Source organism: Cucurbita moschata, unplaced genomic scaffold (genome assembly GCF_002738365.1).
Source record: "Cucurbita moschata cultivar Rifu unplaced genomic scaffold, Cmos_1.0 Cmo_Scf00029, whole genome shotgun sequence".
Classification (NCBI taxonomy): Eukaryota; Viridiplantae; Streptophyta; class Magnoliopsida; order Cucurbitales; family Cucurbitaceae; genus Cucurbita; species Cucurbita moschata.
Window position 1 is genome coordinate 1,400,541 of NW_019268545.1, and position 16,564 is coordinate 1,417,104.

At 37.0% G+C, this 16,564-nt stretch overlaps 2 protein-coding genes and 1 long non-coding RNA gene across 5 annotated transcripts; 1 reads left to right on the top strand and 2 right to left on the bottom strand.

The window, feature by feature from the left end:
• Window positions 1-252: 252 nt before the first annotated feature.
• Window positions 253-5,606, bottom strand: LOC111464110 (plastidal glycolate/glycerate translocator 1, chloroplastic-like). The gene is made up of 8 exons (XM_023108202.1): window positions 5,192-5,606; window positions 4,783-5,098; window positions 3,582-3,843; window positions 3,344-3,459; window positions 2,751-2,860; window positions 1,863-2,040; window positions 1,539-1,668; window positions 253-632 (listed from the first exon to the last, which is right to left on the bottom strand). The coding sequence occupies exons 1-8, from the start codon at window positions 5,528-5,530 to the stop codon at window positions 482-484; spliced, it is 1,602 nt and encodes a 533-aa protein (XP_022963970.1). The 5' UTR covers window positions 5,531-5,606; the 3' UTR covers window positions 253-481.
• LOC111464124 lies at window positions 676-7,411 on the top strand. The gene is made up of 3 exons (XR_002713994.1): window positions 676-688; window positions 1,773-1,776; window positions 7,333-7,411. It is a non-coding gene; the product is annotated as an uncharacterized LOC111464124 (long non-coding RNA).
• LOC111464107 (4-coumarate--CoA ligase-like 6) lies at window positions 6,739-15,842 on the bottom strand. 3 transcript variants are annotated; one of them, XM_023108198.1, is made up of 9 exons: window positions 15,706-15,842; window positions 15,457-15,561; window positions 14,909-14,965; window positions 10,399-11,496; window positions 9,198-9,387; window positions 8,932-9,077; window positions 8,021-8,088; window positions 7,109-7,211; window positions 6,739-7,010 (listed from the first exon to the last, which is right to left on the bottom strand). In XM_023108198.1, the coding sequence occupies exons 3-9, from the start codon at window positions 14,909-14,911 to the stop codon at window positions 6,897-6,899; spliced, it is 1,722 nt and encodes a 573-aa protein (XP_022963966.1). In that variant the 5' UTR covers window positions 14,912-14,965; window positions 15,457-15,561; window positions 15,706-15,842; the 3' UTR covers window positions 6,739-6,896. The 3 variants fall into 3 exon arrangements, with proteins under 3 accessions (XP_022963966.1, XP_022963967.1, XP_022963968.1); XM_023108199.1 differs by lacking the exon at window positions 14,909-14,965; XM_023108200.1 differs by lacking the exons at window positions 14,909-14,965; window positions 15,457-15,561; window positions 15,706-15,842 and adding an exon at window positions 11,595-11,797.
• Window positions 15,843-16,564: the final 722 nt, after the last annotated feature.

The following is a 16,564-nucleotide window of genomic DNA, read 5'->3' on the forward strand; positions in this document are numbered from 1 at the left end:
TTTTTAAACATGGTATTAACAATAAAAGTATTTTTTTTTAAGTTGAAGGGTATCCTCCTACCGACGGTAAAGTATTATTTATTGAAATTATTTATAGTCTTGAAAATAAACCTTAAAATAACTCAAGATCAATTGAAATGTTATAACTCTACTGATTGTAACTTAAAACTTTAAAAATAATACTATAAAATTAAAACATACTATGAAATCGTACTTTTTGTAGCATAATTAAGATCGTACGACGTTTAAGCATAATTTAAGCATATATTTTCTTCCTTTCTATTTCTGTAAAATAAAAATAGTTACAGCACTGTCAGAACATTACATTCTAAGTATGAACTGCAGAAAAATGAAGCTTCTAAATGAATGAACTAGAAGAGCACAGAGCAGCATCTTGTTCCCTGTAAAAACTCCATGCTTCCATGATTTTCTTTATACCAGACAGCTTAGCAATGACAGTGAGCAAGAGACTGGCTTTATATCACCCAGCAATGGCAATCAAGCTTTGCCTAACTATTGGAAGTGAGCAAAGCAAAGAGCCAAAAATTCCATTCAACGCGTAGGCAATGGCGCAGAACGGTAGAGCTTCGGGTTCCTTAGCCGATAACGCTGCTGTTCCGAGCCCGTGTGCACTGAAACACGAACAAATTGTGGATCAACTCAATGGTAAACACATTAAAACTCAGTAGTAGATTCACTCTGTTTTTGGCAACAATGCCTAGCATAATGATGAACATCAATGATTTGATTTTCAAGTTTCTGTTAAACATTTCAAAGATTACTGAAGCGAGGCTATAACAAAAGTGTGGGTGAACTTGGGGAATTGAGGTATATAATCACATTGAGGAAAAAGTGTTGAGAATGGTTGGGAGAGGAGCCCACGTTGGTTAATTAAGGGGATGATCATGGGTTTATAAGTAAGGAATACATCTCCATTGGTACGAGGCCTTTTGGGATACCAAAAGCAAAATCATGAGAGCTTAGGCTCAAAGTGGACAATATCATAACATGGTATCAGAGTAATGCCTTTAACTTAGTCATGTCAATAGAATCCTCAAATCTCGAACATAGAAGTTGTGAGCTTTGAAGGTGTAGTCAAAAGTGACTCAAGTATCAAACAAATGGTGTACTTTGTTCGAGGACTCCAAAGAAGGAGTCGAACCTCAATTAAGAGGAGACTGTTTGAGGACTCCATAGGCCTGAAGGGAGGCTCTATGGTGTAATTTGTTTGAGAGGAGGATTGTTGGGAGAGGAGCCCACGTTGATTAATTAAGGGGAGATCATGAGTTTATAAATAAGAAATACATCTGACCTTTTGGGAAAACCAAAAGCAAAGCCACCAGAGCTTATGCTCAAAGTGGACAATATCGTACTATTGTGAAATTTGTGATTCCTAGATAAAAAGAATAAAGGAAATGGGATCGAGGAGAATTTGACATAATTATGAGCACGTTGTATAATATCTTATATGGGTTTCACTCCCTATGCATGAAAACAACTTGTTACTGTCGAGCATGACCGTGACACATAGCACATACCTAGAAGCAGTTGCAATTCCCCGGGCGATAGGATCGCGGAACTTCAGATTGTCAAGGGTAGCTTGGACAAAATTTGCCCCAACCAGACCAGTTACAACAACCACAGCAGCGGTGACAGATGCATTGGTGCCTACAACCAGGAAAGAATAGAAACGTCAGAAAGCTATGCTATGAACTGAGCTAGTTGAGTATCATACAGAAGAACAGCTTGAGATAACAATTATGAGCATCCAGACATGTCGCGGCTAAACATTTTGCTAACTATTTTGCATATAAAACACAGTTTCATAAAACTACAAGACGATTGTAGTTGTACGGTTGTACCTTCAAAGAATGTCACAATGCTAAGTGCCAATGCCACAGTTATACATCTTGGTAGAATGGAAACAGTTAAGTTCGGTTCTAATCCGATAAAACGTCCAACAAGAGCAGTCGAGTACAACGAGAATATGGTTGAGATAATGACAGAGGTAAAAATCTCAGCCGCATGCCTTTTAACGAGCTGCAAAATACAAGACAGATTTCAAATATAGAAATACTAATACAGTATTCCCTGCGCCAAATGTAATCCGGAGGTTCTTCATCCCTAATTTTATCATTTCCATTGTTCTTAATAAAGCTCAAATGAGAAAAGGAAAACTTTTGGAACGTAAAGTTCATTCTCATGGACATCATTATTGGATGGGAGTTTCTCTATAGCCACGATGGTATTTGTGAGACCCCACATCAGTTGGAGAGAGAAACAAAACATTTCTTATAAGGGTATGAAAACCTCTCCCTAACAGACGTATTTTAAAACCTTGTGGGAAAGCATGGAAGGAAAACTCAAAGTGGACAATATCTACTGGCGGTCGCCTCAAGCTGTTACAGTTGGTATTAGAGCCATACACCGGGCGACGTGCCAGTGAAGACACTTGTCCCCCTAAAGAGGGTGGATCCGAGATCTCACATCGGTTGGAGAGGGGAACAAAACATTCCATATAAGAGTGTGAAAACCTCTCCCTAACATATGTGTTCTAAAATCTTGAGGAGAAATTTGGAAGAAAAAGTCCAAAGAAGACAATATCTGCTGGTGGTAACTTTGTATTGCCCTTACCAGCCAAAAGAAAACTTCACTTAAATTCATTGAATTAGGTTTTCTAAGATCAAACCATGTTGTTCACAAACAGGAAGTTCAACTCATTGAATGTGATCAATAAGAAAGCGAATTACCTCTCTCTGTTTGAACATTGAGAAAGCAAAGGAGAGGATAACAGATCCCAAAAATCCCATTAGAATATCACCAGCTCCAGGGTTAGATGATACCTTTGTCAAATATGAAGCTGAAATTTTATAGATTAACAGTCATACAAACATTATTTGCATAATAGTGAGATACGAACTATAAAACTCAGTGCACAAAAAGAGTGAACTCAAGGATCCATCTACATAAGTCATAATCTAAATACAGTGTGGTATATGTGAGATCCCACGTCAGTTGGAGAGGAGAACGAAGCATTCTTTATAGAGGTGTGGAAACCTCTTTCTAGCCGACGCGTTTTAAAACCTTGAGGAGAAGCCCAGAAGGGAAAGTCCAAAGAGGACAATATCTGCTAGCGGTGGGCTTCAGCTGTTACAATATAGAAACTATATTTTTTTCGTATTCTAACACCAACTCCATGGGAGGACAAGGGAGAAACTTTCAAAAGTTTTACATGAAATCAATTTAAGAAACAAATAGTTAAGCTGCAATCTGCTACTTATTGAACTGTCAACTAAAGAGAGAGATCAAAACGTAGCAACTATCTTGAAACAGTAGATTATACCTAGAATTGGATCAAGCCCAGTGCGGGAGAGGTATCCAAAAGCCAGTGCAGCAAGATCAGCAGAGATTGCACAGCAGATGATTGGGTGGAAAACTGTCTTAACACTGCCTGGTAAACTGACAATCATATATCAAAAAACTATTAGATGCAAAGTACAAGAAGTAAAACCCATATAAGAATAGTAAAAGGGTATTTTATCCTTTTCAGCTTTCTTCAGCTAAGGATAATAGAACTTTACTTAGAACCCACAATGTAGCCTAACACGGTCGAGGCGAGGAGAAACGGAAGGAATGTTCGAGCACTTGTCCCTAGTGCTGTTGGATAAAACAAAGCAGCAACAAATGCCACCAGAAAAATTCCAGTCCAACTCCACATTTCAACTGAAGAAAAGGGAGATGGTTTTTTCATCGGCTTAGCATCAATCATTTCCGTTTTCACAACATTTCTAACAGCTATAGCCATATATCCTGCAACACACAGAGTAGCTAGCCAACCGACAGCTGCAAAGAACCAACGAATAGAAGAGGGTCAGCCTTTAAACTGAAACTCAAACATCCACAGAGGGGAAGAGAGAAAAAGTGGTAGACGATTATCAATAGTTTACACAGAAACTAGTCCATGCTTACATATGTGAATTGAGAACTGAAACAAAAACATATTTCATGCTCAAAAGGGATTCCATAAAGATGTTAACAGCAGGCAAACAACTAAATTTTAGCTGGCCCCAAAGCTCAACTTGTGAGATCCGAAACGGTTGGGGAGGAGAACGAAACACCCTTTATAAGGGTGTGGAAACCTCTCTATAGCAGACGCATTTTAAAGCCTCGAGGGAAAGCTCGAAAGGGAATGCCCAAAGAGGACAATATCTGCTAGTGGTAGGCTTATGCCGTTACAAATGGTATCAGAGTCAGACACCAGGCGATGTGCCAGCGAGGAGGTTGAGCACCTGAAGGGGGTGGACATTAGTCGATGTGCCAGCAAGGACGCTGGGCCCCGAAGGGGGTGGATTTGGTGGGGGTCCCACATCGATTGGAGAAAGGGACGAGTGCCAGCGAGGATGTTGGGCCTCGAAGGGGGTGGATTCTGAGATCCCACGTTATTTGGGGAGGTGAACGAAACATCCTTTATAAGAGTGTGGAAACCTCTCCCTAGCAAACGCGTTTTAAAGCCTTGAGGGGAGGCCCAACGAGGACAAAATGTGTTAGCGGTGGGCTTGGGCCATTACAAGAGACATAAAAAGTTTTCTTTATTAAGCTCACTTGAAGATTCGAACACGGGACCTTAAGTAGGAGTTAGTTTTACTCAAAAACACAGAAATCACAAAACATTAAGTGGATAGGAGTAACCAAGCAACCCCAAATGACATGTAAGGCTCGTTTAAGATTTTCTTAATCAAATTCTCACAGTTGAGATGCCATAGACGATAACAAATTCAGTACCTATTATGAAACAAATTTTGATCCCAGACGCCGCAGGGATGTCCTTCACAGACAAAGGCAAAATAACCAAGGATGGAACATAGAACAAAGGAAGCCACCTCTGAATAAACAAGAGAGCTGGTTCAAAGAAGTTCATAACACCGGTAGCAGCAGAAGGAACAGTAGAATCAAGAACCAACAGAACAGAAAAGATACAAAACATCCCAAACAACGCACTGGGAAACTTAATCGCAGCAGCCACAAAAGCCCCTTTCAAGAGATTATCAATCGCAAGAATAATTCCAAGAGAAGCAACCAAATGAATTACCCCAAACACCTACAGAGCAAAAACGAAAAATCACACAATACAACAAAATCACGATCCGAAACCTCAAAGAAAAAAGAACCAAATCCATCTTCTAATGCTTACACTTTGACAGAGAGAGGAAGAAGTGGTAGCTCCATCCGCGGCGGCCGATTTCAGAAGACCTTGTCTGAAAGTAGGCAGAGTTTCTGAAGACTCCATAGCCAGAAATCTTCGATCGGAACAGGGGACTGTGAAGAGGATTCTGTTTAATTCAGTGGGAGAGTGGGATTTATGAACAGCTCGAGAGCTGCGATTGAAAGGAATTGGAGATTTTTTGGAATTGGACGGACGAAATTGAGGCCATGGATTCGAATGGATTGCGAGAGGGACTGATGGATGGAGGAATTTGGAAAGAGAGAGGGATGAAAATGAAAGACGAGGAGTGGCGGAGGAGGCCGCCATGGAAATGTGTGTCGCAGAGACTGAGAAGCTGCGGGAAGTCGTTGAGTGGCCGTTGATGAATCAGAGGATGGACCGCACTCAGATCTTTATGATTTGACATGTGTCTTCTTTCACCGAAGGAGATGATCAAGTGTTGCCGTTTGTATCCTAACTTTGGTCCGTAATTTTTACTCCCCGCTAATTTTGGTAAAAAGAAAAATGGTATAGAAATCTTCATAGTAATAAAAAAAAAACTTGTCAAGAGACTTTACCTAAATGGTCAAAATACAATAATGGGACTATGTTGCTCGTGTGCCGTGCCGTGTCGAGTGATTTTATACATATTCGAATTGGTCGAGTTGATCTGCAAATCGGATCGAATCTTTTATTTTTCTAAAATTTAACTAAACACAATGTTTATGATTTAAGTTGGGTAGTTCGTGTGGGTCGGGGTCAATGGGATGATTATAATAAATAGATATATCACAAAAAAAACTCTAGATGAGTTCGGAGATAATAAATTTTCCTGAATCAACCGCTAATAACAACAATATTTACAAGTGTATTTCTGACACATTCACCCTATAAAGTCTTGTTTATGAAATTACTCCTAATTGACTCTAGTCAAATATAAATTATAAATATTGGGTTGGGTTCGTTAGATTTTTTCGCGTTAGGTTGGATTAAATTTTTTATTTGTACATGAATTGACACATTTTTAGTCGAGCCAACCTAACCAATACAAAAATATGGTTGTACCACAACTCTACTTTTAAAAAGATTAAGAATATTTAACGTTTATGATAATGATGCACGGTAACATATAACTCACTAATATTTGAACTTTACGAGATTTTAGTTATGAATGTAACATATAGTAAAAATAAGATTTTTTTTTTAATTGGATTGTGAACTCTATCCAAGTTGCTCGGGTCACCAACTCAATCAATCCAAAATTTTAGGTTGGTCCAAAAAAATTTTCCTAACCCAATCAAACTCAACCCGTGTACACCCTACACTGAACACCTTTTAAACTTATTAGCACACATTTTCAAACCTAAAGACCAAACTAACCTAAACTCGAGTAAACTTTCCACAAAGTTCTAAAAATGAGGATTTTAGAACCGAAGTGGAAACACAAACTTTAGTTCATAAACTTATTAAAAGAATCAACGACTAAACTAAAAATTTAAACGACCGACACAAAATCGAAAATTTAAAAACCCGAGTAGATACCAAACCAAAGCTCGCCTTTCAAACTTATTAAAAGAATGGAGGATAAGGTTGGTAATAGGGAATCGTCGCAACTAGCACAAATCTTACTTCCTTATGGACAGCACACAGCCAAAATATTAAGGAATAGAAGGAAGAACAATGGGATATTATCTCAGAGTTTAGAAGGCAAGTGCTTCCCCAGTTCCTTACGCAGTACTTTGCCAGCAGCAGATTTGGGTATTGATTCTGTAAACACCACTTTTCTGATCTTTTTATATGGCGCAACCTGTAAGAGCCCAGAAATGGTACCAGAAATTCATTGTGGGGTTTACATTTCTTGCATTTTTAGTGCTGAAAATGGCATGGATTTCAAGTATGGCAAACCTGTTGAGCAACATAATCGATGACATCTTTCTGTGAGAGTGAGCTTCCTGGCTTTTTCACCACAAATGCCACTGGAATCTCCCCACATTCTTCATCTTCGGCCCTGTAAAAAGAAAACCGGAAAAGGATCGACGTCGGTTTTCTTTAGAGTAAAATACCATTTTGGTCCATATATTGAGTTTCATTCTATTTTAGTCTCGGTATTTTTAAATGATCGAGTTTAGTCTTTTCATGAATCTTGTTCTATGTTTGAGTGTTCGTGTTTCGTAGTTGCCAATCGTAGTTCATAATTATCCTGAACATGTGGAGATAACCAGCTTCCTTCTTTACTAGACAAAACACATATGGGACTTTGTTCCTTTCTCAATATGAGATCCGATATCAGTTGGAGAGGAGAACAAGGCGTAGAAACCTATTCCTAACATATATATTTTAAAACTTTGAGGGGAACTCCAGAAGAGAAAGCCCTAAAAGAACAAGATCTACTCGCAGTAGGCTTGGGCTGTTACAAATGGTATCAGAACAGTCGAGTTTTAGGTCCTATAGACTTTGTTTTTGGTAAAGTATCGTATATCTCTATGACTCACCTTGACACGACCCATCGAAACCAGGTATGTTATCTAAAGTTGTATAGCAGAATAAGTCTTGCGCAGATGTATCATGAAAGTCTTATCACCGTGATGGGCACTTACTACTCTTGATAGAATGACATTCAAGGGTACGTAGTAACCTAAGTTGTTGTGTTTTGATAGATTATGGCTTCAAAAAGGAGAGGGGAATGAAGCACTCTTATACTTTATAAGAGTGTAGAAATTCCTTCCTAGCAGATGCATTTTAAAATCTCGAGGGGAACCTCGAAAAGAAAAGCCTAAAGAAGACAATATCAAAAGGCGTGTTTAGAAGAATACTTACGCAGCTACTGCAGTATCAAGAACTTCTGGATGTGTGATCACCACTGATTCCAAATCAGTAGGAGCGATCTACAAAAGAACATATAACCAAATTTATCATTATTACTCATAAATTTCGTTTTGAACAACACTAGATGCGATGAATATCAATTATATTTTACAAATAACAATTCTATAAAAGTGCACTTCCATTATCAAAAAAATTTGGAAAAGACAGTGTTAAAAAAGTTTATTTCCTGTGCAGAATTCACAAAGTTCTTTAATTATTTGACATATCACAAGATCTAACGGGAAAAAATGTTCTCTGCTCTCTCCCTATTCCTTGTCAAAACGGAAAATTTTCTCTGTTTGGGGCGGGTGTCTGCAGGTAAAATGAACATCCCTAATCACAAGCACGAGTAGAGCTTGTGGAGAATTCACAAAGTTCTTTCAAGTATTGACACATCACAAGCAGAGATGTCTACGGGGTGGGGACCTCATTTATCTAACAGGAAAAAAAATGTTCCTTACTCCCTCCCCATTTCCCATCTAAATGGAAAATTCCCTCTCCGTTCGGGGCGGGTCCTCGAATAAAATGAACATCTCTAATCACAAGCAGAGATGTTTACGGGGTGGGGACCCGATTTATTTAACAGGAAAAAAATGTTCCTCACTCCCTCCCCATTCTTCGTCTAAATGGGAAATTCCCTCCCCGTTCGGGGCGAGTTCTCGCGAATAAAATAAACATCTCTAGTCACAAGCACGGGTAGAGCGAAGGAACAGGACTTAAAGGTTAAATTTTTTTCGAAATTATCTAACTTTAGTTGGCTGAGGAGTTAAAATTTCAGTCTAGACTTGCAGGAGACTCATAAGCTTAAGTAGTATATCTTTAACGAAGTAGAAAACATGAAAGTATCGATCACTGTTCTGTACCTGAAAGCCCTTATACTTTATAACCTCCTTCAAACGATCAACAACATACAAGTATCCATCTCGGTCAAAGTAGACGATGTCTCCAGTATGTAGCCAATTTTCTTGGTCTATTGTGGACATTGTTGCCTCGGGATTATTCAAGTACCCTGTAAAGGCCAAAAAAACGAAAGGAAAAAAACCGATATATCAACAGATGAAGCGTAAACTTCTGGGTTAATGGTAGTTTAACAAGATCTTAGGACAGTTTTAGAAAGAATCCTTCAAACCTTTCATTAAACCAGGTCCGCGTAACAAAAGTTCGCCGGTTTTACCAGGCGGCATGATAGATCCGCTAACCCAATCAACAACTTTAGCTTCCATGTTTGGTGCTAAAAGTCCAACAGACAAATAATTTTGAGCCTTTTTGGTATTGAAGCCACGGGTGCCTACGGCTGTGGTTTCAGTCATGCCATATCCCTAACAATGAATACACCAAATTCAAGCATGTTTAAACTATCAATATTCTAAGCTAAAATTCATCAGTTCCAAATAAGACTGTAACATCACAAATCCAATATGTATCGCGCCAGTCTCACGGTTTTTAAAACGCGTCTATTAGGAAGAGGTTTTCATACCCTTATAAGAAATGTTTCGTTCCCCTCTCTAACCGATGTGGAATCGCACCATCCACCCCCCTTGGGGACTAGCGTCCTCGCTAGCACACCGCCCGGTGTTTGGCTCTGATACCATTTATAACATCACAAACTCACCGCTAGCAGATATTGTCTACTTTGGCTCGTTACGTATTACATCAGCCTCACGATTTTTAAAATGCGTTTACTAGGGAGAGGTGTTCACACCCTTATAAGGAATGTTTCATTCCCCTCTCCAACCGAGGTGGGATCTCACAATCCACCCTCCTTAGGGGCCCTGCATCCCCGCTAGCAAACCGCCTGGCTCTGATACCATTTGTAACATCCCAAATCCATCGTTAACTGATATTGTCCACTTTGGTCCATTACATATCGCCATCAGCTTCATGGTTTTTAAAACACATCTACTAGGAAAAGGTTTCCAAACCATTATAAGGAATGTTTCGTTCCCGCTCTCTCACCGATGTGCGATCTCACAATCTACCCCCCCTTGGGAGCCCAACGTCCTCACTAGCACACCACCCAGTGTTGGACTCTGATACCATTTGTAACATCCCAAACCCACAACTAGTAGATACGGTCCGTTTCGGCCTATTACATCTCGCTGTCGGCTTCACAGTTTTCAAAACGCATCTACTAGAGAGAAGTTTCCACACCCTTATAAGGAATGTTTTGTTCTCCTCTCCGGTCGATGTGGGATCTCACAACTTGTTAAGACTGAATGATGTAATTAGAAGTCGGCTAGACTTAGACACAGTTTATGATCATCCACAAGTAGATTATTCCCAGAGCCCATCATAAACAGAATTGGCTAAACGTATGAAAGAGTCAGTACCTGAATGAAGTCAACATGAGGGAGAGCCTGCACAAAATCCCCTATGATCTTCTTACTCAAAGAAGCAGCCCCACAAGAAACCTGTTTCAAACTACGAAATTTGTGCCCACCAAATTTCACTGCAGTCCTAGCCATAACTATCATTATTGGCGGAACAACAGGAAAATGTGTAACTTTAAATCTATCAATGGCCACGACCACCTCTTTGACATCGAATTTGCTCATTACAACAATACTAGAACCCAATGACAATAATCCCATCACAAAAATGGAGAGACCATACACATGAAACATTGGTATAGCAGCCAAATACACATTCTCTGTAGTCAAATACTCATACTGCGAAGCTTCAAACCGAACAAAAAGCTCGACCGTAGATATAAAGTTTCTATGTGTCAACAGAACCCCTTTGCTCACTCCAGTCGTACCAGAAGAAAACAATATAGCAGCTGTATCTTCCTGTCTAATCACAGGTCTTTTATTCAAATCAAAACCACCTGAAATAAGCTCATAAAAAGAAGAAAATCCCATAGGCCTCATTAAGTCCAAATTCGTATTTTCTGGTACTCCAATTGCCTGAACTCCAAATGCTTCAAAGTTCCCAACATTCTGTGGTGTTGCAAAAGCCAGCCGCACATTGCATTCACTGATTCGTTTCTTGATTTCTTGAGAACTGCTTTGAGGAAACATGGTTGTAATAACAGCTCCCAAATACAGCACACCCAGAAGAACAATGGGATAGAAAATGGAATTTGGTAACAGAAGCAAGACTACATCCCCTTGTGAAACACCCAATTTTTGGAGCCCAGAAGCCATGGAATTCACCATACGATACAATTCCCTGTAAGATATTGAATGTCCAGTGGAGGAATCAATGAGAGCTGAACGACCATTGTGTTGGAAGGAGAGGATATAAGAGGCAACATCAAGAAATGGATCAGTGGGCAAGTCTCTAGAGGCATGTACACTACGACAAATTCCTGTATCTGGTGAATACCAGCCAGGATACTTGTTGGGGATTTTTTTAGTCTGGACAGTCTGACTTTCTGGCGTTTGAAAACTGAACTGATCGTTTAGCAGTGGTGCCATTGTCCTAAACTGAAAAAGAAAAGAACAAACAACAAAACAAAATCAATCAAGGTTCAGAAACAGATCTCAAACCTGAACTACAATGAAAAAGACCATTTTGTTATTACATATCAGGTTAGAGCTCAGCAGTAAACTTGGTATCCCAATGAAGAACTTGCAATACCATGCCGTCCTCTAAGTAGTGCAGAAGTCAAACTCTATATTATAAATGAATTTTCAGTAAGTAGTGAAATTCATAATCAGACACTCAATCCCCTACTTGGCTCTAGCTAGAGTTGATAGGCTCGAATCAACCACCTTTTTGGACCATTTAATTTACTGAAAATATTCCTAATTATATACTATTGTTCTTCTATTTTATATGATACCATAATTAAAATAGAAATAGTATGAAAATTTGCTAATACTCAAAAAAATTTCCCATGAGATTTGATTGATGCTTACACGTTACATAGATCAATAAATTTGTATTAAATTAACTTATAAATTAACTTATATGACTACTCCCCCACACTTTAGAACTCAGATTATTTTGGTAACAGCTCAAGCCCACCGCTAGCAAATATTGTCCTCTTTGAGCTTTTTCTTTTGGGTTTTCCCGCAAAGTTTTTAAAACGCATGTGTTAGGGAGAGGTTTCCACACCCTTATAAAAAATGTTTCGTTCCCCTCACCAACCGGTGTGGGATCTCATATCATAATCCACCCCCCTTCAGGGCCCAGTGTCCTCGTTGGCACTCATTCTCCTCTCCAATCGATGTGAGATCTCACAATCCACCCTTGCGGAGCCCAGCATCCTAGTTGGCATTCGTTCCTCTCTCCAATCAATGTGAGATCTCACAATCCATTTCCCTTCGGGACCCAGCATCCTAATTGGCATTCATTCCTCTATCCAATCAATGTGAGATCTCACAATCCAGCTCCCTTCAGGACCCAGCATCCTAATTGGCATTCGGTCCTCTCTCCAATCAATGTGAGATCTCACAATCCAGCTCCCTTCGAGGCCCAGCATCCTCACTAGCACACCGCCCAGTGTCTGGCTCTGAAAGGGGGTGGATTGTGAGAATACACCTCGGTTGGAGGGGGAACAACACATTCTTTGAAATCTCTCCTTAGTACATGTGATTTTAAACTTTGAGGGAGGTCCTAAAAGGAAAGCCCAAAGAAGGCAATATCTACTAGTAGTAGGTTTGGGCAGCTACAACTCCACACATCTATCTTGAGCTAGAACAACGCACCTTTACAATGTTATGATATTATCTACTTTGAGCATAAACCTCATGACTTTTTTTTAAGTCTTCTCAAAAGGCTTTGTACCACTGGAGATAGTATTTCTTATTTATAAATCCATAGACAATGTGGGACTACTCCTCCCAATAATCCTCAACGCAAGTCGGGGTTGCTCATTTCTCCTAGCCCAATTGCTGTGTATCAATAATTTACTCATTGGTAGCTAGAGAAGTTGCCAGGAGGATCCAATCTCCACGTTTTCCAATCCTCCGATGGAATACTGATGTCCACTTATAAGATGATGCAGCAAAATTTAACCATTCCCCAATTTCTCAATATTAGAGAAGGATCCTTCATATGGGTGAGTGGGTTATAGCTCCCCCAATACAATACATACAAATTTCTAACAAAAAGTGCTAATCTCTCCGGCTTTCTTAACTCAAAGAACTCCATGGAAAAACAATGCCCTAAAACAAAAGCAAGCATCTTAAACAGTCGTAATGGAACCGAAATTGAATCTGGTGGTGCATCCGAACGACAATGGAGCTGGAAACGGGAGCGGCGACGGCGAGGACCATGAAGAAGAAGCAGGGGATGGAAATAGAAGAGGAAGACGGAAGAGAAAGGAGAAAAGTAATAATTTAATATAAAATTATTAAATAAATACGTGATAATTGAGCAAAATTATCATGGAAATATATATTAATTAAAAATCACTTTAAAAATATTTCTGATCTTCAAAAAGTTAACACAAATTTTATCGTCTAAAAAGTTTATAATTTTAAAATAAACATTTATACTTTCGTGAGTAGTTGAAAAGTAAAGATTCCTCATGAACATTCGTTTAAAAAATAAATTCCTTTTTTTATTTGCTTTTTTAACTTTTATATTTTATTTATTTATTTTCCTTTTTTTTTACATTTTAATTTAAAGAATATCTTGATATATGCTTATACTCTAAAATCTATCTCTTCCAATGCTGTGGGAGAGAATAAAAGAAAAAGATAAATATAGTTAATAAATGAAATCAATTAGAAAAGTAAAGGTTATGAAACATATTTCTCAAATTTTTTTCATATTTTAAATGTATAGCTTTTATTTAATTAATAAAAAATAAATTGTATTATATATATTATAAATGACTAAATTAATAAAAGTACACATAAATATTTCAATCCGACCCTAAAAAAAATAATCTAAAAGGTATCGTTACTACTAGTTTTGAATGAAAATTATTACTAATTTATGTAAAAAAAACATCCATAAAATTTTAAAAGTAATATAGAATAAAAGCAAGACTTTTAAATTTTAAAATAAAAACAAATGATTAATAATTTTCATTCAAAACTAACTCACTTCATTACATAGATCTCTACATAGATCTCTGAAACAAAAACAATTTAGATCGAAAACATTTCGACCAATTTTGAAGGGAGCGTCGCTGAACAAGGAGAAAGGCGATGGCGGTGAGCTTCTAGAAGAGTAAGAGAGAGAAATGGAAGAGCGAAAACACGCCGACGGTGGTCAGTGGCGGAGATTTCGGCCGGAGAGGAAGGAGAGGAAGAAGAATGTAAACAACCTTGAATTTGGGAGAGTTTTGATATGTATGAAACGTTCTTCCATGTTGAACGCAAAATGATAAAAGTAAGTAATTTAAAATCAATGGCGATCTGAAATTTTGATTTTTTTTCTTAAAAAAGAAAACCCTTCAAAATAAAAGACAAAATCAAACCCATCAAATACCAGAAATACAACTGGCTACAAGCACTCCAATTCTAATATATACTATTTTAATCTTACAATTTTATTTTATTTTAATTCATAATCATTTAAAATTATCATTATAGTATATGAATTTTAGAATTTATTGTATTTTAGTTTCTAAATTTTTATTTAGTCGTTAAACTTTAACAAAAAAAAAAAAAAAGATGATTTCATAAAAATAAAAAAAATAATAAAAAAATAAAATAAAAAGAAGAAGAAGAGGAAGACAAATTTAAGGTAAGAACAAAAATATATCAAAGATGGAAATTATTGATTTTTTAAAAGTATAGGAATTAATATCAACTGGTTAAAATAGAAAATTCTAATAACAAAAAACAGAACAAAGCTAGACTACTCATCAAATCAATGAAATTAAAAAAAAAAATCAAATCAAATCAAGAAAAGAAAAACAATGAATCGCCTAATTACCATGTGGAATCAACGAGGAGCTGTACTTAATCACGTGAGGGGAAGTTCGTTCCTTAACTATATCCAAGCGAAAAAAACAAAAGAGTTCTGTTCAGATCCCTAAAAAGGAGAAAAGAAAGTCGGTCTTGTATGTCAGTAGTCTATGCATGGCAAAATAGACAATTGACCAGAGAAGAAAATAGATATATTTTATAAACAAATTTGCGGTAGATAGCAACCCTCGGAAATAGAGAGAAAAAAAAGTAGAGGAAAATATTAATTTTAAACTCGGAACTGAAAGAACTTGTTTCTGAGTTTTTCGTTTCGTTTCAAAATATATTCTGATTTCACATCCGAAATGTTCTATTTCAGCATTTCAGCATTTCAGTAATGTATGTAAGTATAGGTATCGATCTGTAAACGAGCAGCTTAAAACTAAAATCAACACAATGACGGAAACAATTTTTCAACCAAAAAGTTTAATAGATCGAAACGCAGAATAAAGAACAAACAAAACGCGAAAGTTCGAGAAAGAATATGAGCATTTAAATCCAAAGAAGAACAGTTACCGTATTCAGCACACAGATCTTCTCGCTCTGTTCGTTCGAGATCAACGAAGAAGATTATCTAGACAAATCTTCAGGCTCCTAACCTACGCCATCGAATCGCGCATCCTCCAGAAGCAACTTAACAGGTTTAGAAAAATGTAAAACAACAACAAATTAACAAACAGATGAGCAAGAATCGGAAAAAAAAAAAAAAAAAAAAAAAAAAAAAAAAAAAAAAAAAAAAAAAAAAAAAAAANAAAAAAAACTCACAAAACAAAACGTCGAAAGTAAGAAATCGCGCGAATCTGAGGCGCAAGAGAGGCCGCCAGCTACGATTGCCTAGACTTTTCGTGGCGGCATGGGAGTACCGGAAATCAGGGACGAGCAAGCGCAAGACGTAACAGAATCAGGTTTTTATAGGCGAAAACCCCGTGCCGAAGGAAATGGCTTTCACGCAAAATTTTCGAAACTGAGTGAAATACCCAAATTGCCCTCTCAACCTTCTAGTAATTCTAAATTATTGTCCTCATCTGTCAAAACATTATTAGTTTCACCTTTCTACCCTCCGTGCGATTATTAAATAAAACAAAATTAAAAAAATGTTTCATAAAGTAATAATATATAATATCTTTAATTTCATTAATTAATTCCTTAAACTTAATCTTAATCAATAATTACCATAACTTTAGGATTAGTTATTTCAGACTAATTATTGAGTTTTTTTTTTAAATTTTTTTGAAGCCTATAAACATTATTTCTATGGTTTTTTTTAATAATAATTTTAAAATTTTTTTGATAAATTTTAAAGAATTAAAACGAAAACGTTTTTTCAAAGCCTAAATTATTAATTATTATAAAAATTATAAACACTAAATTACTCTCACATTTTTAAAATTATTTTAAAACATTCTTAAACTTTTAATATTTTAAAATTTTTAAAAATTTTAATACTCTTCTAATTTTAATTTTAATATTTTTTAATTAAAAAATATGGTTATGGTGTAACCATTAATATAACCTTTTAGAGTTTTATGAGTCGAATAATATTTTGTAAGTTTATGGGTGACTAATAGATAAATAAGTGTTAGAAATTTTTATTAATAATTATGTTTACATAACTCGAGAATCC